At 53.3% G+C, this 25,539-nt stretch overlaps 1 protein-coding gene across 1 annotated transcript in view; it reads right to left on the bottom strand.

The window, feature by feature from the left end:
* Positions 1-25,539, bottom strand: part of LOC114487544 (protein CLEC16A-like) — a 104,662-nt gene that overhangs the window by 10,692 nt on the left and 68,431 nt on the right. Inside the window, exon 5 of the mRNA XM_055089740.1 lies at positions 3,099-3,260. Coding sequence (XP_054945715.1) covers positions 3,099-3,260 — 162 coding nt within the window. The remainder of the gene's footprint in view (positions 1-3,098; positions 3,261-25,539) is intronic.

Raw genomic sequence — 25,539 nt, 5'->3', positions numbered from 1 at the left:
TGACCTCTCCGAGCCCCCGTGTTTTCAACAGCACAGTGTGAGGCGGAGGGTGGCAGGACGCAACAAGGGGGTGTCTGTAACGTATTTGTGAGCACCGTGCCTGACACGTGGGTTTTGGGAGCAGTGCCTACCGGGACGCCCCATGGCGGGTGCACACCCAGAGGGCTGAGTGGGGGGAGGGCCCAGGCCACATCAACGGCTGAGAGTGCGAGGGTTGCCCCTGGCTTTTACAGGTATCCCTGTGCGATTCCAGGTTTCGACCCCATGGAGCAGAGACACGGAAAACTGGGCCTGTCTCGTGCCCTGGTAGATGGTATCTCTCAGGTGCTTTCCTGACCAAACCCTGACGTGCAAAGTGTGGCTTCAAGAGCAAAGAAGACCCTGGAGTTTGCTAATTCCGGCTGCAAAGGGCCTGCTCTCCACTGGACTCCGGGAAGCTCTGGAAACACAGGGTCAGGAATGCTTCTGATTCTGCACTGTGTCCTCCAAAACCACTTTGAGGACAAGTGGTTCCATGGCTGGGCTGCAGCTGTTTGCCATCCAGGCTGCGTGGGCTGTGGAGGAGAGGCCCTGGACCATCCTGCGGCCTGGCTGGCCCTCCAAGGATGCTCCCTCTGGCAGGTGGTGGCCAGGCCCTGCGGTGGAAAGTCTGATGGCTTCCAAATCAGAAGCCTGAACACTGGGCCACCACCCTGGGCTGACGTCAACCAGGGAACGGGCAGAAGGGCACCCGTCCCAACAAAAACCTGCCTCCCTTCTTCCATCCAGCATGGCTTGGTAGGACACCAGGCAGATGCTGGAATCATCTGGGTAGACCTGCCCTACAGGGAACATGGAAACCCCACGTGCTGTTCTCTGGATGCACCCGGTGGCTGAAGGCCGGCCTGCAAGTTTGGCACTGAGAGGAAGTGACCGGTGGTCCTCCTGAGATCTGCCGCCCCAGCCCGTGGGCACCGATGCTCTCTCCTTCCAGGGATCGACAGCCGGTTCCTCAGTGGACAGTGAAGCACCAGCCGCCCAACAGGACGGCCCTGCATCAGGAGGTGAGTTATTTCAGTGTCTACGGAGATTTGGACAGGCAGGCTGGGCCCCAGGCTTTTACTGTCAGGCAGCATAAAAAATGGGGCCTTGCACGCTTGCCTCCGCAGGCCTGCCAGGGACACACCAATCGGGAGCAGACACCCGGGGGCCTGACCATCACTTATCGACCTGACAGCCAGGCTAACAGCCCCTGAGTTTCTGAGTTGAGAAGACATGTTGTTGGCACCGAGCAGGGAATGGTGGGGGTAGGGATGGAGGGGCTGAGGGAGGCCAAGAACAAAGAAACTAGCGCAAGGTGCAAGGTGGGCAAGGTGCAGAGCCCCAGGGCCCACACTCAGGTGGACAGCTGCACACCCAGGCACGATCTTGATAATGTGGGTCTTTGCTGGCTTCAGTTTCAGGCAAAGAAGTGTATGGCTCATTGGTTCGCTTAGCTGTTGGCTGCGCCTCCTTAAAAATGAAAAAAGGCATACACAGCGGCACCAGGAAGAGACCTTTCACCCAAAATGCAATTGTAAGTACGTGTGTGTGTTTGGGTCCACACAACAGAGACACAGAACTCCGTGCACATGCAGGCAGGACGCGGGCACCAACGTGAGCACATAAACACACAACCCTGCACTCTGGCCCCCAGAGCCAGCATGAGACCAGGCTTCAGGGGGAGGCAGAGGGCTGATCTTGGCTTCTGAGAAAGCTCTGTCTGAACTTCCCAGCTACGAGCCTGGGAACGGCAGCAGCAACTGCTTGGATACACAGCCAACCTTAAGTCGGGCTCAGAAATAGCTCAGACAGGGCAGTCATCTTCCCCGGGCTGGGGCAGGGAGGGGAGCAGGTGCCGAGTGGACGGGGGTCTACAGGAGGTGGCTTGAGGGTCACCTTGCTGCCGGGGCCTCATGAATGTCAGTTGGAGATGGAGGTAATGGATGCTTGTGGGAGGAGGAGGGAGGGGCTGCAGGTAAGAGGTGCCCTGAGCCACAGGCATGGAGACCAGGCGGGGTTAACCCTTTGCTGAGAAAAGTGGAAACTGAAAACTCCGGAGAGAGGTGTGGGAGCCCAAGGGGATCTCTGTCTCTGGTGCCGAGTGGACGGTGGCCAGGGGCCCCCGATTTCCTGGCGCCGTGGTGGCTGCCGCCCTGGAGCACCGCTTTTGTCAGGACCCATCGATCCATCACTTAACAAGAGTTTGCACAGGTGTCCCTGAAATACGATGGGTGAGGGCTCTGGATGGGACCCTGCAGGAACAGCAAAGGACACTGAGGGTCCCCAAATGGGGAGTTATGGGCGTGTCTCTCAAATCAGAGATGTCCGGGGCCCTCCAGACCCACGGGTCACCCGCCGGGGTGCAAAGCGTCATGCACTCTCAAGGCCCTGCTCCTCTGGCTGCATTTTGGGGCCGTGTTGCTCAGGAAATAAGCCGGCATCTTCACTCCCGGGATCTTAGTCACTGCGGTGAGGTGCTCACGTGTGAGGGGCTCACGGCAGCTCAGAGCACAGGGGGACCATGCACACGTCTCACTCCAGGCTCCCTGCTCATGGGGTCTCTCCGTGCCACATCTGCACTTGTGACAGTTACAGGAGGGCAGGATGTGACTCTAGCCCACCCTGACAGAATCTCAAAAGGGTGGCAAGATGCACCCCCCCTCGTCACAGACAACTGGACTGCACCAAACATTTAAAGAAGAAACTGGTGTGTTATGGAGGAGAAAAAAATATTAGCAGAGACACGATTCTTTCGCCAGAGTTCAAACAATCACGTCCGGGAGACCCCTCCTCGTGACACCTAAGACTCCGGAGGTGATAATGGGGAGAATTGAGGCTCAGCTACCTGCCACCGGGGAGGCCTTCCAGTGGGCCAGCCTGCGAAGGGAGTGATTCCTCCCCTGCGGGGAGCCGAGCCAGCCGCCCGCCGCCAACAGCATGTCCCAGCGGATGTGGAACTCCGAGTGGCAGTGTCCCCAGACACGGTGGTAAGGAGCAGCTGGGGGTCAGGGCTCTCAGGTGGAGGGGTCGCAGGGTTCCCTCAAGTCCCCCCACTGCACCGTGTCCGTGGCCAATACCTGCAGGGCTCTGGGCGGCCGAGGGGCTGGACGACGAGCGGGCGCCCCCCGAGTCGCAGTGGCTGGCGCTCCCACTAACGCTGGGGCTCCCGCTGGCAGACGGCGACGGCGAGGACAGGGAGGACGAGCTGTGCTGGTTCATGCACTGGGCCACGGCGAAGCCTGCAAGACAAGGCGGGGATGTGACCCAGCGGGAGGGACAGGCGGCCTGGCGGGAGGGGTGCCACCTCCCCGGGGACTGCGTGTGTGGCCCCCTGGGGCAAGCTCCCACCGCGAAGGCCGGGCTGGGGGCCTCCGCGTGAGGGTGGCGCTAAGCGACACAAAGCCGGCTCCTTCGGAGTCTGGGTCTGCTCCCCGTTATCAGCTGAGCTCGCTGGGCCTGGGACTGACCTGGACACGCTGCGAAGCTGTTTCGAGGGAACGGGTGCAGCCGCCATAGAGCTGGGGTGCGGGGGGCTTGGGGCGGGGCTGAGCCGTAAAATCAGTGCTGATGCCGGCTGTGCCCTTGAAGGGGACACACAGCCTCGGGGCTCAGAGGCGTCCTGGTGAAGTTCACAGAGGGACTCGGGACATCCTCACGGCCGAACCTCGGGACCTTTGCTCACACACCCGAGTTCTGCCAGGGGCTCTTAATGCTGAACTGGGCGGGAGGGGAGACCCTGAAGACGCTCCCTGCCAGAGAATCTGCTCTGCCCTGGCGGGTCTGGTGGCGAGTTTGGTGGGAGGAAGGAAAGCTCTGGTGAAAAGCTAGCAATCACAGAGATTCACTTGGCCCTCAGAGCAACTCCAGGTTTGGAGACGGGGACCGCACATTTCTGGGGCCTGCGGCCTTCCCAGCCCGGGAGGAGCCCGGGGGAGTGGAGGAGCCTCACAATTTGGAGACTTGCAGACCTGGGCAAACCCTGCTTCACCAGCAGAAGCTCTAGGACCCGTGCCCAGTGTCGTTTCCCAGCTGCTGGTGGGCCATGTGTCACCGGCCTCTCCCCACCCCGCTGCAGCCGGGGTACAAGGGGAGAACAAGGTGGGTACAAGCAGGCCCACCCAGCCTGCTCGGCACTTGGCATGCGGTGGGAGCAGGCTGTTCTCTATGATGGGAGGGGGCCCTTCTGACCGAGCCGTGCCGGAGCCCCTCCTCCGGTAGGCATGTGCCTTCCCAGACCGTGACTCCTGCCCTTGGTACAGCCTGCTTTTCTAAAGGGCCGCGCCTTCTGATTTCATCCACGAAACACGGAAAAGCTCCCAAGGAACAAACTCCTCGTCGACACTCCCAGGAGCCTGTGCAGACTGTGCTGGTTCCCCAAGAGCTCTGTGCTCTGTGCCCCAGCCTGTTTCTGCACCAAGTCAGGGTAGGGATGGGGGCAAGTCCTCCTCCCACCTGAGAGTGGGGACCCCAACCCTCCTGGCCAGTCACATCAAGCCTCGCCACCCTGAGCACACTCACCCCGGCCCCAAACCTCATGCTCTCCACCTGTGCCGCCTGCACCTCACTCGGCCCAGAGCCCACTGACACTTCTTCCAGCAGGTTCTCCAGGCCTGACCACGCCTTTCTCAGAACTCAGGAAGGCAGTGGGGTGTCGAGCAGGGGTTGGAGAACTATGGCCCTCTGACTGTTTGTTAAATAAAGTTTTACTGGAACACAGCCATGCCCTTTGCTTACATTCTGCCTGTGGATGCTTTCAAGCTACAATGGCAGCACTGAGCCGTTGCAAGAGAGGCTGCATGGCCCACAAAGCCTGAAATATTTCACTCCCTGGCCCTCGACGGAAACAGCATGCACAGCCTGGAAGAGGATGGGGGCACTGGCTCTGGCACCAGGAAAGCCTGCGCTCCATACCGATCCGCTCGCTTACCAGCGGTGGGGTCGTGGGCAAGTCTCCCCACTTCCCTGAGCCTCCTTCCCCCCACCCACTGGTGGGCAGGCCTGGTGGGGGGGCATGCAAGGGGACCCGATGCTCTGTCCCCACCTCAGGACTTAGGGGAACCCACACCCAGCCACCGTGGAGAAGCTCTTTTGTACTAATGTTTGTGTAAGATTATTTTTGTCTAAGGATCAAAAGCTGGGTCTATTTATACCCCCAGCCAGGCCATCCCGGGTTTCAGGCGATGTGACTGCATGCAGATGCGAGGCCTGGAGGGAGCATGGTGGGTAAATTCCCCGCACCCACCTACGGCGGAGAACAGCAGGATTACAGTGCTGGAGTTCTCCGGAACAGGCATCATGTGATATACTGTGTGTGTGGTGGCAGGGCCTCAGATTAAGCACGGCAAACATCAAGGCGAATCCAAACACCAGTCAGGAAGATTCCCAGGGGGCAGGCAGCCACAGCCCCACAGAACCAGCTTAATAGCTGTTTACTTCTTAATCACTTCAAGTGGTAACCCCCAAGTTTACAAGCTGTTTACCTGCCTTGAAAATGAATCACTCCTTAACAAATCAAAACGTCAGGATAGCTTTCCCTGAGCTGCTTATTTATCAGAACCATGCACAGAGGGGCTGGAGAGTGTGGTAAGAGAGTTGAGACTAAGCCGACCCTGTTACACTCCCGACAAACGCCCCAGACAGAACGAAGGAATGACGTGGCAGTCACCAAGGTGGTCACCCACCCCTTCTCTTAAGACACACATCTTGGGACTTCCCTGGTGGCGCAGTGGTTAAGAATCTGCCTGCCAATGCAGAGCACATGGGTTCGATCCCTGGTCCAGGAAGACCCCACATGCCAGGGAGCAACAAAGCCCGTGCGCCACAACTACTGAGCCGGCGCTCTAGAGCCTGCGAGCCACAACTACTGAGCCCGTGTGCCACAACTACTGAGCCCGTGTGCCTAGAGCCTGTGCTCTGAAACAAAGAGAAGCCACCGCAATGAGAAGCCTGCGCACCGCAACGAAGAGTAGCCCCCGCTCGCTGCAACTAGAGAAAAGCCCACACGCAGCAACGAAGACCCAACACAGCACCCCCCGCCAAAAAAAAAGACACACATCTTCTCTCTCATGCACTTTAACACCCTGGTTTATTACTGTAAGACATGTGGGGTGGAGTGCGTGGGGTAGCAGACGAGATGCTGAGACTGAGGTCAGGATACTCAAGTTCCTTCATTTGGAGAACGGATTAGGGGTCAAGCCATAGGTTGACAAAAAATATGGTGCACCTTCTGTAGGTGCTAAGAGTTAGAGAGAAAAAAAAAAAATCACCAACCGCTGATACCACCCATTTGCAGGTCTAGCTGAGCAGAGGCAACTGAATGCATCTTTCCCTTGTCTGCTGCTACTAAAAATCCACCTCCCTTCTTTCCATGGCATGGGGACTCAGAAAGGCTCAGCGAAGTTTTTTGTTTGTTTGTTTTTTAGCTCTGTGCCCAGACTCCCCTTGAAATTTCATGGGGCTCCTCCCCCAAATCGAGGTGGCAACACTTTGAGAGCCGGTTTGACATGTCAGGGGTCAGGAGGGCTCTGCAGAGAACTCAAGACAAGCACCTGGCCCCCTGCTCTTCTCCCGGGGAGGCAGTTCTCGATGAACTAGCTTTGTCGGGGGTGCCGAGGGGTTTTCTGGGCGCGAGTCAAACACACACGGGCTGCCAAGTACTTGCAAATGCACAGATGCGCCAGAGATCATGGGACAAGGGCACAGGCAAACAGGTCTCCCTGAGAACTCCTCCAGCAGATAAAATTCTTGGCCGTCCCCGAGTGTGTCTCAAGAAAAGCCTGTGAGATGCGTATCAAAGGCCGTATGGGTTTTCACACCAGCCGGCTGATTCCATATCTAGAACCTGACTGATGCTGCGGAAGGCGCCGTGGGTGGGTCCACGGATGTTCAAAGCACTGGTGTGTGTGACAGGGAGCTGGAGGCACTCGGAACATCCACCGATCAGGGAAAAGCCAAATCGAGTCTCCTACGCCGGGGTGACCAAATCCTTGGCCGCTCTTAGAAATGCTGTCGTAAAAGCAGACGAAGTGCCAAGGGAAACACTCAAGACATAGTAAATAAAAAAAGGTTAGAAAGAGCACGTCCCATCTGCTCCCACTGTTGTGAAAAAAAAAAAAAAAAATCTAGGCTCTGCCTCCCTCCTTGTATGGGGAGCAGAGCAAACAGACTGGAGGGATTGAAGCAGAAGTCGTGGGGAGAACCAGGTGGTTTGCTATGGTGAGTTTCAGTTTAGTTTTTTCGTGCTTGTCTGAATTTTCCAAGACTCCTACCACAAATAGTATCTTGAACCAGAAAAAGAATGGAGGATGAAGGAAGGCACACGAGCCGTCTGGGAGCTGGGCAGGCTGAAGCTGCTGGGTCCCTAACACAGCCCTGGGATCTGTTCTGGCCTCCAAAGCTCTCCCCGCTGGACCCACTAAGAACCTCCCCACAGCTGGGGCCAGGTGCCAAGCTCCACAGCAGGCGGGCCAACGATGAAATGCATCCCTCGCTTTCCAGGAGCCCTGGGCTTCACAGGGTCAGGCTGGGGTCTTCCTGCTGCCCTCTGGCCCCATTCTGACAATTGTTCTGGGAAGGTGAACTCATGAGTAACTCTCCAGCGTTTGTCAAGTACAAAAATACCACAAAAAGGTCAGCCTTCTATTTTAGGTCCACTGCTAGAGGGAGCACTGGGCTGGGAGTCAGAACCCCAAGTTCGAATTCAAGCTCTGCCCAAACGGCCTTGTGACCTTGGACAAGCCCCCTCTTCTCCACGAGTCTTCACGTCTTTATGCGAAACACAGTACAGTGAGTGAGGGTCTCCTGGCTTAAAAGGCCAGTAGTTTTCTTTTCACCTGTAAATCTGAATTTGACTTGAACCCCACAGCCTTTTTGGGACGTAGACAAAGGAGAAGACGCTGAAAAGTGCACCCCAAATATACGTCGGGCACACCGCTGTCTTTGGGTGGAATGCCCACGAAGCTTTCCCCAGGAGAAGCAGGATGCCATGGCAGGCAGGGCCCAGTGCCGGCCAACCGCAGCCCAGAGGCTCGCAGATGTGTCTGGCTTTGCTCACATCGTGTTTGTGCTTGTCTGCTTGTTTTAGGCACCGCCATTCACACACTGGGAGACTGTGCATACAAGTCTGGATTTCTGGCTTCTTTAAGAAAGATCTGGCATCGCTGGGCCCCATTTGCGTGTGGCAGCAGCTGGAGGGAGGGGGTGAGCTGGCTCCTTCCCCTCCCCAACCTGACGCGCCTGGTGCTCGTCGGCGTTTCAGTTATTAATCTCTTGCTCTGTATCCTTGGATTCTTGGTCAGATCCACAGGACTCAGGGACGTTCCAACCCCCAGCAACGTTTTGTCAGCTCCCTCCTCAAACCCTACCCTCACCCCGCCCCAATCAGTGGGGGTGAGGGGAGGGCCAGTGCAGATGGGGCCGCCTGCCTCTAGCAGCTCAGGCAGGTCTCGTCTCAGACTGTGTGACAAGAACCACTTGCTCTTGGCCTCAGCTGGGCTGTTCCCTTGGTCTGGAATTCCCTCTTGCCTCTTTCCTGTCTTCACAGATCCCTTCCCTATCTTTTAAGGCTCACACGGCTCAGGGCCAGCTTGGGCAAGAGTTTCTGCAGCCAGTGGGGTTAACGGTTCTTTCCCCTGTGCTCCCGTAGCCTGCCCTGTCCAGCCTTGGGGCCCCGTCAGCCCACGTAAGGCATATGCCCAAGTAGGGCATAAGAAACTTGACTGCAAAGATGCTCTGCTATTTTGTGCAACAACTGTCATTATTTTAACAGCTAGCACCTCACCTGGAATCCTCTGGGGTTCAGAGGGTTTTAGACAGTGTTTCTGATATTGTGAGCTGTCTCCCAATACCCATTCTCCCCTCCATCTGCAATTACAGAATCTGACAGCTAGGCACGACCCTGTGGCGAAGCTGTGGCCAATGAGATAGAAGTGAAAGTGACGTGTTTGATTTCTAGAAAGGCTTCTTAAAAGGAAGGAGGTATGCTTTCCTCCATTCTGCTTCCTGAAACATTAACGTGATGGCTGGAACTCTAGCAGCTGTCATGGCCCACGAGGATGAATCACATATTAGGGACAGCAGAGCACTGAGCAGGAAGGATCTTGGGTCCCTGATGCCTCTGTGGAGCCCCTGATTACCTTCATACAGGCTTCCTCTCCCTGAGAGGGAAATAAAACTCTTTGGGGTTTTTCTCTATTATGTAGTTGAACCTGATCTTAACTGACAATTGGGAAAAAGCTTTGTTAAGGCAGGGATATGAGCTGAGCTCTGTAGGGACAGGGACTAGCTGGCCTCCAGAGCTTCCAGTGTAGGGAAAGCTGCCCTGCACTTCCTGAGGGCAATCTGGGAGAGGTGGAGTGAGGAGAAAGAGGAGAAGGGGTAATTGAGATAGGGAAGGTGACCCCCACGACCCCCCAAATCTTTAGGAAATGCTCCTTCAACTCTGTCCTTGTGTGGTGCAAGTGGGCTTTTTTTGGTGGACACAGTGAAGGAACTGTGTTTCCATCTGGGTTCACACCAGGCCACACAGAGATTACACATGAAGGCCAAGACCTGGAAATAGCCGGGACCACGAGAGAGTAAAGGGTGGGAAGGCTTGCACGTGTGCAGGCAAGAGAACTGGGGGTCTGAGCCAAAGGTTTCCTAAACCTCCAAGGAGCAGGGAGGCCCCAGCTGACCTCTTTGGTCTGTCCAGAGCTTGTGCTGCTTTGCACACTATAGCTATATATAACAGATATTGGTTACGTGACTGAAGTGCAACTATTTCAGGTTAAAAACTGGAAAGTGTGAAAGCTACCTGAGCAGGTAGGGGATTCCACAGGGACCTTTGAGAGAGCTGAAGGGGAAGGAACCCCACTGGCTTAGACTTCATCTCGAGGACTGTGACCACTGAACGGCACCATCACCCCACAGCCTTGCCCCTACAGACGCTCCTATAGATCTCCCGCTTCCAGGAAGGATTTGAGGTGACTGATATTTTAAAACCCAAACCCAAATGCCATGGCTATTAAATAATGAAAATACTAAACGCTGAAGGCCACGAAAACACAAACTAAACGGTGAGAGTACAACAATAAAGGTGGGTGGAAAGTGAAAAGTCGTACCAGAACGACTTCTAGGGAGGGGAAGCTGAGGTTACCACTTGGCTCTCGCTTCCCGGGAGCCAAGACCTCAAGGAACACCGTCCCAAGTGACCTAGCTCTTGTGACATCCCAGTTCATGTGCAACATTCCTGTCCCATTACACCCTCCTGGGCAAGGTCCCTGAAGGCAGCTTCTCGGAAGATCCAGCTGTCTGGCTGGAGATAGGGCCTCGCTCTGGAAAGATAACCGCAACTCACAGCACTTTGCAAACTTTTTTTCTCGACAGTGAAATTCTAGTTTATGTGCAAGATGAAAACAGAAATGCCCTGGCTGCATGGTGCCTGATCAAGGGTGGGCTTCCCATCCCCTGTCTTTTCTAGAACCTCTGCAGAAGCTACCTTTGAAAATCACAGACACGTCAGGGGGGACACTCAACGCCTCGAGCCTACAGGCTGCAAACCTGAGCACCAAGGGCTGGACGGGTAACACTGGTGAAAGAGGAGAGGTCAGGGGTGAAAGGCAGACAGTCTCCCCACTCGCCATCTGTTTCCCCTTGTTGGATTGTGACATGGGCACTGAGAAACCATTCTCTTCTATCAGGAAAATAAACACGACACATGGGACATTCAGCCTGTGTCAGGGAGATGACGGGGACTGGTGGAGACTGGAGAAAACTGGAGACTGCAGCTCCACAGCCTCTCCTGACTGCTGCTACCTGAGAACGTGGCCATGGCTCCCTGTTCTTCAAGAGAAGCTGGATATCTGGATTTTGGTGTAAAACCTCCTGATTTTTTAAATTGCCGACAACTCGCTTCACCTCCCTTTTGAAAAAAAGAAGCAGGCAGCCCCAGGCAAGTCAAACCAAGCACGGCTCCTGTCCACGTGCGCCTCTGCTCCAGGCTGAGACCGGGGCCATCACATCTGAGGCCACCCTGCCCAGCTCCTGACATGTGTGCCTTCTGAGTCTGAAGGACATGACCCCAAGCCATTTAAGGCTCACATGGATGTGCTTCAAAGAAATCCACTTTTCAAGAGACCTCTCAGGAAAAAGATCTAAGATTTGGAGGGGAGGGCTGTCCACCCTGACAAAACCCGGGCCCTGCAATTTCGACAGTCTCGGCTGGAATGAGGACCGTGGGGCCGGCGGGTACCCCGGGTCGGCCTTTCATTAGCAAATTCATCCTGTGGCTGTGGTTCAGGTTGTGAGGATGCAGTGTTCGTATTTTTCTCACCACTCCTCAATGCTGGGAAACAGTAAAAAAAATCAATCGGCCCCGTGACCTCGCGCACAAAGCCGAAGGCGGCAAGCACAGCCGTGGTCTTATTTCTCCCCTCGCTGGCTCCTTCCTCGGCTCTGCCCATTCACCTCCCAGCACAGCCTGCCTGGGCCCTGGGGCCAGAGACGAGGTGCTGGGCTGGGACGGAGTGTGGGACTCAGCCTGCAGCCCACAGGGTCTACAGGTGACACAGAGCTTTCTCGTCCACGTTTCTGACTTGAGAGGCTGGCTCTGGAGCCACCCCCACCCCCCGCCCCCCGGCAAGATGACAGTGATGCCCAGCCATGGGGGCTGGGAGCCACGGAGTCGGGGGCCACAGCAGAAAAGCCAAAGTACCCGCAACTGTTCAAAGAACATGGGGGGCGCGGAAGCAGGGTTCAGAGTCAAGTCCGACAGCGGCGCACCCACTGGGCCAGGCGAGGCCAGGTGCTCACGCAGGCCTCTGAGGAATTCGCACAAAAATAAAGGAATTCACCAACATGGGTCAGGGTTCAGAATGGCAGAGACCCTGCAGCCTGGCAGGACCCTGGGGACCCCCTGCAGTCCCCTCACTCCCTGCTAGGACCCCGAAGCTTCAGTGAAGGCAGAAAACTCGGCTGTCTGCACAGGGACCCTCCTCCATCTCCCGGCAGTGGGTCACACGATTTACCGTTTCAGGATTGTGGGCACAAGACTCTGGGCTTTAGGGGCAACACACGGTCCCCACGTCGGTGACCCTCCGTGACTTCTGGCCGTCTCTGTGTGTACTTCCCGTCTGGCCCAGGGGCTGACCTGGGAAGAGGGCGTTTCTACTGCCTCCCTCGGCTGAGCCTCGATCACTGACTGGCTGCACCTCAAACTGCTTAAAGACTTATTTCCGGTTGCTTTGTAGGGGACGACATGTCCACTACATAAAAATAGCTGGGAACCTGCAGAATCTTTTAGCCTACAGCTGTTTATCCACGGATAAACCCTCTTGGATTTTAAGGACTATACTTGAAAACCTGCAGGAAAGAGAAAATGCTCTTTCAGTACCTTGTCTTCTGTGTGCCATCTCTGCCCCAACTCTGCCCCTCAAAGGGTTTTCGCCCTCGGGTGAAGCCTGCCCGGGAGGGCTGCCACCCACGGGAGAGATCTGAGGTCTAAGTGTCTAAGATCCAAGGTCTAAGTGGCCCTCTGGCTGCCGGGGGGCCGTCAGGGCCATGTGAACGTCGGCACCTCATGTGCTGGTGTCCCTGCGCTGCCTTGGACACGGGCGGCTGGCTGGCAATGTGGCGGCCACGGCTGGACTTGACCTCTGACAATCTCATAAAGAGCAGCATAAGCCGAAGGTTGCCAGGACTTGGGCTTTATCCCCGAGGACCAGGCCCCTGCCTTGCCCAGCCCCTGCCCTCCTCCGATGGCATTACCGTCTGTACAACAGTAAGCAGTGAGACCTGCCAACAGTCTCTCAGCCGAGGCATTAGAAAGCCCACCAGCGGCCATCTTGGCTGCCTCTTTACAGAGGCAGGAAAAAGGGCTGAAAGAGCAGCGAGAGGGAGGTGGGTTAGACAGCGATCAGGGGGCGCTTCCAGACGCAGGGAGGGGGTCACCGACCCCAGACTCCTCTGGCCCCAGGAGGAAGCCTGAACCTGGAACCACTGGCCAGGGCTGGGGTGGGTCAGCTACAGCCCTGCTTGCAAAGGACAACCTCCTGGGGTTCTCACTGGCCCAGGCACCCCTGATTCTTTCCAGCAAGCCTCTCATCCTGTCAGCCCTGCTCTGTGCTCTCAGGCCAGAAGGGGGTGAGGCCAGGGGGCACATGTTGCATCCTGACACGTGCGCCCTGCCTCGTGTGTTCTACAAGGTGCCATGTGCAAGGGGGCCAGGGGACTAGTTTTGATCTTCTGCCTGTGCGGTCCACACACACTTAACACACTCCCAAAGCATCTTGCACACCCGTGGTCCTGGTTCTGTGTGTGTGTCTGCAGGACCGGGGCTCTGCAGAGTGGGGTGGCTCACGCCTGCAGCGGGGCCACATCATGATCTCCGACCATGTGCCTTAACAGATTGGGGTTAGGCCAGACGGACAGATGATGACGTTCGATGACACATCATCTGCAGTGAGACCTGGAGATGCTATATCTAGAACTACATGGGGCAGATAGGATCAGGCAGCGTGAGGAGCCACACAGAGACCATGATGGGTATCAGCCCAGAACAAGCTCCACAAGCCACAGCTGAGGTCGCCGAGTGGACGGGACTGTCACCTTCTGTCCTGGCAGAGCTGTGGGACACAGGCCACCAGGCAGTGGACACACAGCTCTGTCATCTACGTGGGAGGAGCCTTGAGAGCAGACACTTGGTTCTGGGCCTGGAGTTCCCACTCCGGGCACAGGGTACGGGCGCGAAGAGAGAGCCGAGAGTACGGCCACCCTGCGTGGGCACGTGGCCACGAGGCACCCACTTACCCCACAAGCCTGTGGCTCTCACATGTAAAGCGGGGGTGACAACAGCTCACCTCACGGGGCCCACGAGGACTGAACAAGTTGGTATGGTCTAAGTGTTCAGTTAGCGTGAGCTCTTCTGACTACTTAGCTGGCACTTATGGTGCCTGGAATTTGGGCCCAATGGGGCAAGAACTGGGGATTTTCATTTTTATGAGGGTCTCTACACCTGAGGTATGTGACAGAAGAAACGGCTCAGCTCGCTAGAGAAAACAACACAACACAGAGCAGAATCATTCCTCGTGTTAGCTGTTAGGAATGAAGGTTTTAGGAGTTAATAGAGACAGGGCTTTTCTTTCTTTCTTTCTTTTATTTATTTTTGGCTGCGTTGGGTCTTCGTTGCTGTGTGCGGGCTTTCTCTAAGTTGCGGCGAGCGGGGGCTACTCTTCGTTGCAGTGCGCGGGCTTCTCATTGCGGTGGCTTCTCTTGTTGTGGAGCACGGGCTCTAGGCACGTGGGCTTCAGTAGTTGTGGCTCGCGGGCTCTAGAGCTCAGCCTCAGTAGTTGTGGTGCACAGGCTTAGTTGCTCCGCGGCATGTGGGATCTTCCCGGACCAGGGCTCGAACCCATGTCTCCTGCGTTGGCAGGTGGATTTGTAACCACTGCGCCACCAGGGAAGTCCCAAGACAGGACTTTTCTAAAGGAACTTTAAATATCTGAGTTTAAGGAATTTATATGAAAACAGTATATGAGAAAATGGGGTTCTTGTTACATTCACCTAGATTCTTAAAATCTCATCTGTTATGTTTGGGTTCAAGACACACAAGACTGTGTTCTGTTTGTTAGTATTTCTTCACTGGAGAGTTGAGTGCGTTGTGGAACCATATGAAATTGCCCCTATTTTAACCAACACGACCAATAAAATCAGAAATTTCCTATGGTTCAACCTAATATGAATTTGTCCCGCTTAAAGACCTCCACTGGAGTGATTCCTGGAGGAAGGGGAGGGGAACACAGTCAGCTGGGTACTGTGTAGTCAAACAAGTGGCTTTCCCTAGCTCTCCCTTCTCAGTTGCCATTATAGCTGTGTGTGTGTGTGTGTGTGTGTGTGTGTGTGTGTGTGTGTTTGTGCTCACATGTGTGTGGCCCTTTCTCCAGCTCAGATTCATCTTTCCATTTCCAAAAGGCAGCGGCTTTAACAAAATGTTCGGCAATGATGTTGGGACTTAAGGAGAGATGTGTGTCTTCTTGATGGAAGACGCCTGAAAAGGGGGCTTACATGGGCTTGGAGAGGCTTCTCAGGTGGGCTCCGGTTTTCCCTTTGTGCTTTCCCTTTGTGCTTCCTTGCAAACGCTAAGCTAATGCGTTCGTTACAATCATCCTGGCTGTTCTTCATTTGTAGTTTTGACTTATTTTTTTTAGTATTATTAATATTTCATCATAAAAGTATTGATTTCCTTTAACCAAGAGACTTTAAAGTTTGCTGCATCCTTAAGCATGATTTTATTATGTCTTGGGGCCAAATGTTTTTTGCCTCCCCCTAAAGGAATGCTTTTCCTTTTATGTAATGTGTGTCAAGCAGAAAAAAGGAATTGATTCACAGAATTCTGCATCCTAGGCAACTTTTAAGGAACGTATCCAGAAGGGGGTACTTGGACAGACATTGCCTAAACATGACCACAGTGTCTCACAGTTAAGCCAGAAGTAAGAACCAAAGGACAAAATTTACGTTAAAACACAAGACAGCTCCAAGAGAAGCTAGTATGGGAAAATTAAAGACAACTCGAGACATGACCCCAAAGCTTAAAAACTCCTTTCGAGCACCTGAAGAGTCATAAAAACCTCAGTCTCCACACTGTCATCTCTCTTCCCGCCCTTCAGAAAGCCAGCAGAAAACAGGCAGAAATACTGATGGTTTGGGGTTGCCTAGAAAAGGTTCGTTTCCCTCTGTCTCTAAATCACCAGCATCAGATGCCAGTTGTAGAGTTAGGGAAAGGATGCTCGGCTTCACAGACTCGTCCAGGAACTGTGCGGAGGGCAGTGACGGGCAAACCAAACGAGGCGCTCCGCAGTGTTTCAATATTGAGCATCCTTTCTCCTTCCTCCACATTTATTATTAACTTGGACCCACATCACCGTGTACATTGACTTCATTTCTTCCCAAGAATCCGAGACATAATGGACAATGAGTGGGGCTGGGGCTGAGATTTGGGTTTCTTTCTTTCATATCCTCCCTGGATATCCTTTACGGTCAGCCACACGTCCTTAGAGCCGTGAATTCCTGGAAACGTCTCAGCCTCTCAGTGACCCCTGGCGCCCGAACGCAGATGATTAGTGCCCCAAATATTGACAGACTGGACTCTCTTCCCCTTCCAAACAAGGGAACCGTGTCAGAGTGAGGCTGCATGAAAGATGCTGTTGCCACCGGGTGAGTGAGGTCGCGGAAACGTCATTCAGACAGGTGCTCTATTGCTTGGGACGAACCGCGGTTCCCTCAGCTTGGCCCAGGTAGAAGCGACGCCTGTGATGCCACGTGAATGTCAGAGATGTCCAGTTGAAAAAAAACAAAACTTGTCTATGGCCACCAGAAGTCCTTTGCTCAGTGACGGGACAACCGGGACGGGGGCTGGCGGTGGCCCTGCTCTGACACACGAGCCACGTCGGATGTCAGCAGCCTGGCCAAGCAGCAAAGCAAACTCGGCGCCTGGGCCTTGCGTCACTCCTTGTGAGGATGAACATTTGGGACTGGAAACAGAAACCTCAAATCTTGCCAGAAAGCAAAGCAGCACCTTTTCTTGGGAACGAGCAAGGGGGGATGGGGGTGGACCACTCATCATGCCCCTGCAGAAACCAGCCAACTTCCTGTCAAAAGAAGATCCTCTGGATCTGCCAGTAGGAATAAGCCGGCTACAAGTGTTCCTTTTTCCTGGGCTTTTATCTGTTCAAGAGAAATTGTCCCAAATGACCGGCCTGCAGCTTCCACTTTCTTTTAAAAGACAGTACTACATTTGAGATCGATGTTTTCCCCTGAAACGCCGGCTAAATTTATCCTTCCCTGCATCCTGCTCTCTGGTCTCTGCACTCAGCTGGCCCTCGCCTTGCTGAGTGAAGCGTCTGTCTTCAGACTCCCAGTCCTCGCTGGTGGTACTCAAGCACCCAGCCCTGTCCTGCTGTGCATCACGCATACAACCCCCCTGCCCCCAATTTCCTCCAAGAGTCCTCTGCTGCCTCGTTCCCTCAAGTCCCTATGTATTAAACCCCAACTACCCGAGGTCTCCACCTCAGGTGAGTCCACAGGTTAACAGCAAAATGGAAACCATAGCTCCAAACCATAGCTCCAGACTTCTCAGGTTGAATTATGTCTCCTCCAAATTCTTATGTTGATGTCCTAACCCCAACTACCTCAGAATGTGATCTTATTTGGAAAGAAGGTCATTCCACAGATGTAATTAGTTGAGATTAGGGTGGGCCCTAATCCAATGTGAGTGGTGTCCTAATAAAATGGGGGACATTTGGACATAGGCATGTGCAGGGAGAACACCACGTGAGAGCAGAGATCGGGCTGATGTGTGTACCAGCCAAGGAACAACAAGATCGCCAGCAAACCACCAGAAGCCAGCAGAGAGGCCTGATTCCTCCTCACTGCCTTCGAAAGGAACCAACCCTGCTGACACTTTGATCTCAGACTTCCACCCTTCAGAACTGTGAGACAATACATTTCTGTTGTTTTAAGCCACCCAGTTTGTGGTACTGTGTTAGAGCAGCTGTAAGAAATGAATACTCAGACCCAGACTATACGTAGCCATGAAAAATGAAGTATTAGGAAGAGGTATTTGACAGCACAGGGAAATGCTTCTGGCACGATAGCAATGTTGTTAAAAACAAACCCCCTACACAACAAGGAGTTGTTGTAGAGCACAGGGAACTACATTCAATATCTCATAATAACCTATCATGGAAAAGAATCTGAAGCTGTATGCCTGAAACTAACACAATATTATAAATTAACTGTAGTTAAATGTAAAAAAAGGAACCCTCTGTTGTATAGGGAATAGCAGGTGTGTGGGGATAGGGAGAAGGGAAAAACAAACAAACAAAACCAAAAACACCCCACGACCCAGCAGTTCTGATCTTAGGCTGCACATGCGTCCAAGGATGCCCACAGCAACACTGTCCGGGGTGGCGAAAACCAGGAAACACCTAAAACGCCCAGTCAAAGGAATACGTGGATCCACACTATGGAATATTACACAACCTTGAAAAGGAATGCGTGAAATCTATACGCATTAACACAGAAAGATCTGTGATTCACAGTGGTGTCTGAAAAGCAAGCTGCGGAAGGGTATGCAGAAAGATGATTCTGTTTAGGTTAAAAAAAAAAAAAAAGCAACCCAAATCATAAGACAACCACAGATCCATAAGCCCTTATCCTAAACCTTTGAGGCCGGATATGTTCTAGACTTTAGACCCTCAGCTGGGTCTTAGGCAGCTAAAAACCAAACCTATTAAATTTCTGCAGGAAAAAACCAAGTTTCTTCACAATAAATGGTATCTGCAAGTCTTTTTAAAAAAAATATTTATTTATTTTTTGGCTGCTTCAGGTCTTAGTTGCGGCACGAGGGATCTTTCATTGTGGCACTCGGGCTTCTCTCTAGCCGTGGTTCGCAGGCTTAGTTGCCCCACAGCATGTGGGATCTTAGTTCCCTAACCAGGGATCGAACCGGCATCCCCTGCATTGCAAGACTGATTCTTAACCACTGGACTACCAGGGAAGTCCCTGCAAGTCTTATAAATAGCCTATAAATAGTTCAGGGCAGGTTTTGCCACCAAGTGAGTGATTAAAAACTCTTTTGGTGCTCAGTGCTGTGTGGATTTCAGAACTGCAGAGAAGGGCTGAGGCCCTGCGCTGCCCACTGGCCATGGGTGCACATATGGATGCAACTGCACAGAGAAGGTTCTGGAAGGAGATGAGCCAAACCGTGGACGTCCAGGGAGTGGGGGGAATGGGGGGGAGTAGTCAAAGGGGACTTAGGTCCCGTTTGTAACATTTTATTTATTTTTTTAAATAAAGAGTCAACTCACGCATTTCTTGGGTAACTAAAGATTAGGGAAAAAAGAGAAAGAGAATAAAAAACAGAGAAAACACAGATAAGAAGTAAACTGAAATATTAGTGATGCTTTTTTTTCTGGGGTGGAGGGACCATGGTGATTTCTTCTTCTTGTAGCCTTACAGTTTCCATTGACAATTTTCTACATGCATGCGTTAATGCCGCAAATGCATACAAGGGGCCGATTGCTGGCCACCCCCGCAGCAACAGCAGACACATGACTGGTTCCATCCATCCCTGTCATTGCCAGCTTATCCCCAGGGCCCTGGTGACCTTACGGGGCTGAGTCCCACTCTCCCTGACTCACTGCCACCACCACCCCCTTTCGTTCGTGCTCCGCTTGGCTGCCACGCCTCCATCGCCATGAAATACGGCCCCTTCCCGGGGCGCTGCTCACACACTTGCCACTTTGATTCATCACCTCTCTTACTCTCTCTGTCCTTTATTTTTCTTTGGCCTTTGACTGCTTTTTGGGAGTTTATCATATTGAACTTTTATCCCTTTCCAGGAAACCCTATTCTTTTTTTCTTCCCTTTCACAACTAATAAATAATCGTAAGAGCACTTCTTTGGACAGAAGCATATCCTGCCTCCTAAACAGAACTGCTGGAGCATCTCTTTTGGGGCCCCTCCGGGCCTGTGAAGGGCACATCACCTGTCACTAGAAGGAGAGCATTTTGGTCCATCACTGCCATGCGTAGGGGGAGGGTGCCAACAGTGTTTTCAGTATCTGAGCTGCTCTCCATCCTACAAGACTGCTGTGCTTTCACAGCTATCCTCAGAGAAGGGACGGGAGGATGGAGTACTGGGCTGGTGGGTCTAAGTGCCAGGGTATGAACAGAGAAATAGAGGTAAGGCATCTGAGTGCGAGTGTGGGCTTTGGAAACAGACATGTTCAAGTCCCAGCCCTGGGATGCTGACCTCCTGTGGAGCCTTGAGCCTTGGATTCCCTGAGTACAATATGGAGGAAAATAATCCCTACCTCATGCATTGTTGTGAGGATTAAATGAGAAGAATACATACAACCATGCTTGGCATAGGGGCTGATATATAGTAACTGCTCAATTAACAGGAGCTGGCATTATTAAGTCATAGCACTAGGCACGGCTCTGAGCCAGGGCTCCAGACCCCCTCGCCAGTTTCAACCACACAAAAAGGGGAGCACAACTAGCCCTAAGCATCTCCAAGAAATAACGTGGGGCATTCAGGATCAAATTTTAAAAGTCACTGGAGTGAGCTGGAAAGAGTGGCTGACATGTCATCTACCAACACCAGGAAGTGACCTGCAGAGCGACCAGCAGGTAGTAGTCACCTGTTTTCTGTCTCAGATCCACAACGCAAATGAACCCTTGCTACTTCAGAGGTTTTCAACAACCGCTTGCAGCAGTGATTCTAATACCTACTTTCTTTCCCAGAAGTCATGATTCTGAGGTCAGACCACAATCAACAGAGATTTCTGGAAAGGTATGAAATGCAAACTTATCTCATAATTTACAGGAAAGGGAACAGGAGGCTATTTTACCAGCAAGAACAGAATCATTTCGTCAAAGTCAAAAAGAAATGGAAAAAAGGCAAATTTTAGGGAAGAGGAAGGGTGCCAGGTGAGACTGGATTGCATGAAGGTTTCCAAATTATTCCAGAATGTTTTGCGGGTTCCAATTTCTTTTTTCACAGTTGGATTGCTTGAAGGAAAATGTTGCATAAATCGGACTGTTTTATAATTAAGTGGGACACAAATGAGATAATCTGGTTGTCAGAAAAAGATGACAACTTTGTGACAGTCCTACTAGTTTAGAACTGGTTTTAAAAATACAACACCTTTATTGAGGTATAACTCACTTAACTGTATAATCTATACATTTAAAGGTATAATCCAATGATTTTTAGTCCATTCAGAGTTATGCAGCCATCACTACAATCAATTTTAGAACATTTTCCTCCCCTGTGTAACTAGTTGTGAATTGACTTGGGGGTTACAAACACATGTATCCCCGACTATGCTGAATGAGCCCATCACCTGGCCTTTTCAAGAAACTCCCACTCCAGATTCTGCCATCTGTTCTGTATTATAAAACATTTCATTCTTCACGTCAGGCCCGGCGCCAAGAACTACCCCTTCCAACAGAATTCATCAGAAAAATGTCCTAGGTCCAGTTTCTCCTTCCTCTTCACTAACGAGGGGAGGAGAGCTGGGCTGTTGCTGGGGGCCTGGGGCTAAACACCTTCCTGGGAAGCAGGACCGAGGTCTCGGGCCCCACTTATGTGGCCAGGGTGGAAACTGATCACAAAGGCGAATTGTGTGTCCAGCCAAACTGGCAGCAGGTTTCACATGGACAGTAATGTTTTTATTCCTTGAGGATCTGGGCAGCCTTGTGGGCCCAGGCATTAACGGCTCTCCCATGTGTGTGGGCTCCTGTCTGGGATGGATCCCTACCCTCAGAATCCTGTCCAGGTCAGATCTCTCTGTTGCACACTATCCCAGCTCTTGGCCGGTCCCTTCAGGGCCCTGATCACGGTCAGCAGTTCTGGACTATCGATGGCATCCACATGGCCTGGGAGCTCCAAAAGGACGGATCTGTTTTGCTCACCCCTGAGTCCACAGCAAACAATGTCTAGCATGTAAAGGGATACTGAAGACTTGTTGGCTCCATCGATCCATCGATCCATCGATCCATCGATCGATCCATGCATCCATCCATCTACCCAATGCATTCTAAGCGACACCTATATGCCTCCCGGTACATCTCCAGGCGCTGGGCATTTAGCAGCGAACAAAACAGTGCCTGCTGTCTTGGAGCTTACAGTTCAATAATGGGATGGGACGGGATTGCGGGGGTGGGGTGGGCAGACAATGAAGAAACAGAAACTGTTGGGAGGGAATGAATGCGACGAAGAGAGTTAAGCAGGGCAGGGGGCGTCTGGAGGGCTGGGAGTGGGGCACAGGATGGTCAGGGAAGACCCCTCGGAGATAGCGAGGGCTGAGGAATGAGACAGAAGACAGAGCCAGGCAGGTACCTGGGATGACAGTGTTCTAAGCAGAGGCCAACCCAGTGCAGGTGCTGCAGGGCAGAGGCATCTGGCACAGCGGAGGCTCAGCTGAGGCCCTGCGGCTGCCCTGGAGTGGCCAGGGGACAGCAGGAAGGTCAGTCTTAGGGGCAGCAGAGGGGAGCAGACTGTGTGGGGCCTCAGGAGCCACTGTGAGGAATTTGGCTCTCATCCTGAGTAAAATGGGGACAGTGACGGATTTAAGCAGAGGACACACATGATCTGACTTACACCTGAAAAGGATCTCTCTAGCTACGGTGCTGAGAATACCAAATTGGCCATGGAGAGAAGCAGCGCGACGGATTTTGAAGGCCAAGGTCAGGAGGCAGCAAACAACCTCCGGAAGGCCAAATCCCCAAATCAGGCGATGGGCCTGGTTTTATAAGTGAAGTGTGGCTGGAATGAGGCCCCGCCTGCTCATTTGCATATTGTCCTGCGAGGCTGCAGGTGGAGCCTCGTTCTGACAGACATCACACGCCCCTTTAGGAAAAGTCAGTGAACCCCTGGCCTAGGATATGGGGTGCAGTGGTGAGAGGGGACTGGATTGGGGCTGCACTTCCCAGACAGCGCTTGGGGCTGGGTGAGCTCTGGCCCTCAAATGGACAAGTGGTTTGGTCTCCAGCTGCTCTTTGTGAAGACGTTTTGGACGCAACTTCCTTCCAGCTAAGTGTGGGTCATGGGATCCCGTGGGCAGCCCAGCCTGGGGCCGGCCCCTGGGGACGGCTATTTGTGGTCATCTAGCGGGCAGCCTTTAGTCCCCCTGCTTGAAGCCCATCAGTGCTTCCCTGGGCCCTACGATGAAGTCCAGGACAGTCAACAGGCACAGGGGGTCATGCCTGCGTGGGCCTCATCTCCTGCCGCCTCCTGCCTGCATGGCTCAGGCTGCTTGCAGGACGCACATGCACACCATGGTTTTTACAGCCTGGGTACTGCCGCCTGCCCGGGACGCCCCACATTTAACCTAGCCCATCCGTCAAGACCTCCCTCAGGAGCCCTCCTTGCCCTCCAGTTCTGGGAGGGCCGGCGCCCCTGTCCTGGGCTCCCACATCATCATGCATGACCAGACTATGTAGCAAGAGTGGGTAAGGCGTCATCTTCCTCAGGACACTGTGAACTTCCTGAGGGCAGGGTCTGTCTAGAACCTTCCACTCCCCAGTCTTGGCACAGCGTGGCGCAGGGCAGTGCTCATAAGGTTTCCCAAAAGTGGGACAAGTTTGAAGAACTGGCTTCTCCTGAAACTGGGCCCAGGGTATCGAATACATCCTGCTCCTATACCAGGCCCCCTGGTTCCCCCAAACTCGCTAAGCGGCAGCTGCTCTGATGGAGGAGAGCTCCTGACTGAGCACCCCGCAGCCTGTCAAGCTGTCAATCCATCTCTAGGCGACCACCGAGGTTGCTGGTCCGTGGAGAAGGGACCTTGGTCATGCTGGGCCCCGTGTCGTGCAAGCCCATGGCAGATGCTCGGTGAACATTTGAGGGTTAAAGGAATGACAATCAGGACACAGCAATTGACCCCAATGGTCACCGAGAACCCTCTCGTAAAGCCACCTAAGAGGAATTCGTCTCCGATCGTGTTCTCAAGACTGGGTGGACATTTGAACGAGCCAGGGCAAGTCACCAAACACAGTGACCCTCGCCTCACTGTTTTAACTGGGCTGCACTGGGCATGGACACTGGGGCTTCTCAAATGCTCTCCAAGGCGATTCTAGAAACACGTAGCCAGGGTGGAGGGCACAGGGGTAGGCTGGCTTGGGCCAGGGCCTCAGGCGGGAGAAGATCTTGCCTGGGCTGGGACTCCACGCTTCCACAAGGGCTATGCCTCTGCCCTGGGCACCGTGGGGGCAGTGCCTGTGCGCCTCTCCAGCTGAGTGTAGGGGTTCTAGTCATCTGACTTCCTGATCACCTAGTTGGTCACCCCACGGAAGCTGTGGAGGTACAGGACTGGGGAAGGACAATCCCACGTGCCTGGAGGACCAAGGAGCTGAGCCGAAGGCTGTGCTGAGCTGAGGAGGCCCCATGACCCTGATGGTGGTGGCAGAATGGGGCCACTCTCTAGCTTGGGGCTGGAGGGATGCCCTGGGACGCTGGACAGTGCACTCGGCCCCCTTGGCTCCTCGGACACAGCACCACTGTCTCTTGTTTGTGTGTGGTTCCTGACGGAGATTCAGGGACGTGCTTACTCTAAGATGGATGAAGTTAGGTGGAGAGTCAATCAACTGAGTGGTTTGCTGAGAAAGTGCCACATGCTGGGGACAGGAGACACTTTCAAGGCACAGTTTTGAACTTCCAGCTGTTTGCAGATTTGAGGTCAATAACTTAGAAGGAATTCTCCTCCAGTGGGCTTGTTAGTTATGGGGCTCTGAGCCTTCTGGCAGGCCTCTGAGCCATGTCAGTAATAACAAAGGATAAGGAATAAGAGTAAAAACGAGAACATAGAGAGTGAGGCTATGAGCTGGAGTCAGAGTCAGGCAGAGGAGGGACGGACACCCGTGCGGCTGACTCGCTGTCCAAGTCCAGGTAAGTTACTTACCCACCCTGAGCCTCAGAAAACCTCAAATGCAAACTGAACACGTGCCTACCTCTCCCCAGGAGGTTCTGAAGGTGAGATAATGAATCCGTGAATATGCATGGAAAAGACCTTGAAGCACAGAAGGTGGACCATTGATGGGGAGCCAGGGGAGCCTGCCCCCCTCACTCTGTGGCTCAGTCCCTTCCTGACTCGGGGCCCCCGCACATGCTGTTCCTGCCTGGCACACCGTCTTACCTTCCCATCCGGTTTGTCCAATGAAGCCTTCCACTGTCAACACGCACCACCTACTCAGGGAAGGCTTCCCTGATCCCCATTAGAGAAGGCCAGGTTCCCCATTATCAGCCACTTATTTGCTCGTACGATTCTATGAATAACGCCTACTATTCTTATAAGATTGCACGCTCCATGTGGCAGGGCCATACATGTCTTGTTTGCTCATGGCTGTCACCTGAAACCCAAGTGCCTGGCACACAGTGGATGCTTGATAAATGTTTGTAGAACAAAGGAATGAATGAAAAGGTGAACTCCACTGCTTTCCCCAGAACCCACCCATCTTTGTGGCTTCACAAAGGCAAAGAGCTAAAGAAGTCCCCAGACTCACATCGCTGCAGGGCTTGACTATATTCTGCCAGCCCCAGAACTTTCCAGAAGGTTTCTAGATGTATCCTTGACCAGCAGACCTTAAATTTCTACTGCAGAGGCTTCTGTGCTTGGCTGGTGCACCAGCATTTTCCACTGCAGGTCAGCACCTGATTATAGTCTTTTTAAAGAGTTCTGGCTGAGAGCCAGCCCGGGCTACAAAAAGTAGGAGAAAAAGCTGTTGATACATCACACCTATTGGGCAACTGTCAAGTGGCTTGAGGAGACCTAGACAACCACTTAGTGCTGCCGGCCAAACACAGGCATCTCAGGCCTGATTTATCAGCAAGCTCTGACAGGTGTGCTCAGAAAACCCTTCTTGGCCCAGTAGTGAAAACTGGAGCTCAGGAACCATGTGTGAGGGGACACCACGTGTGAGTTGAGATCATGGTGTCTCAGCTTCCAACTGTGACTCCTCCAGGGTGAGGCCAAGAATT

Source organism: Physeter macrocephalus, chromosome 14 (genome assembly GCF_002837175.3).
Source record: "Physeter macrocephalus isolate SW-GA chromosome 14, ASM283717v5, whole genome shotgun sequence".
Lineage (NCBI taxonomy): Eukaryota > Metazoa > Chordata > Mammalia > Artiodactyla > Physeteridae > Physeter > Physeter macrocephalus.
The sequence above is the reverse complement of the archived record's forward strand: the minus strand, read 5'-3'. Positions and strand labels throughout refer to the sequence as shown.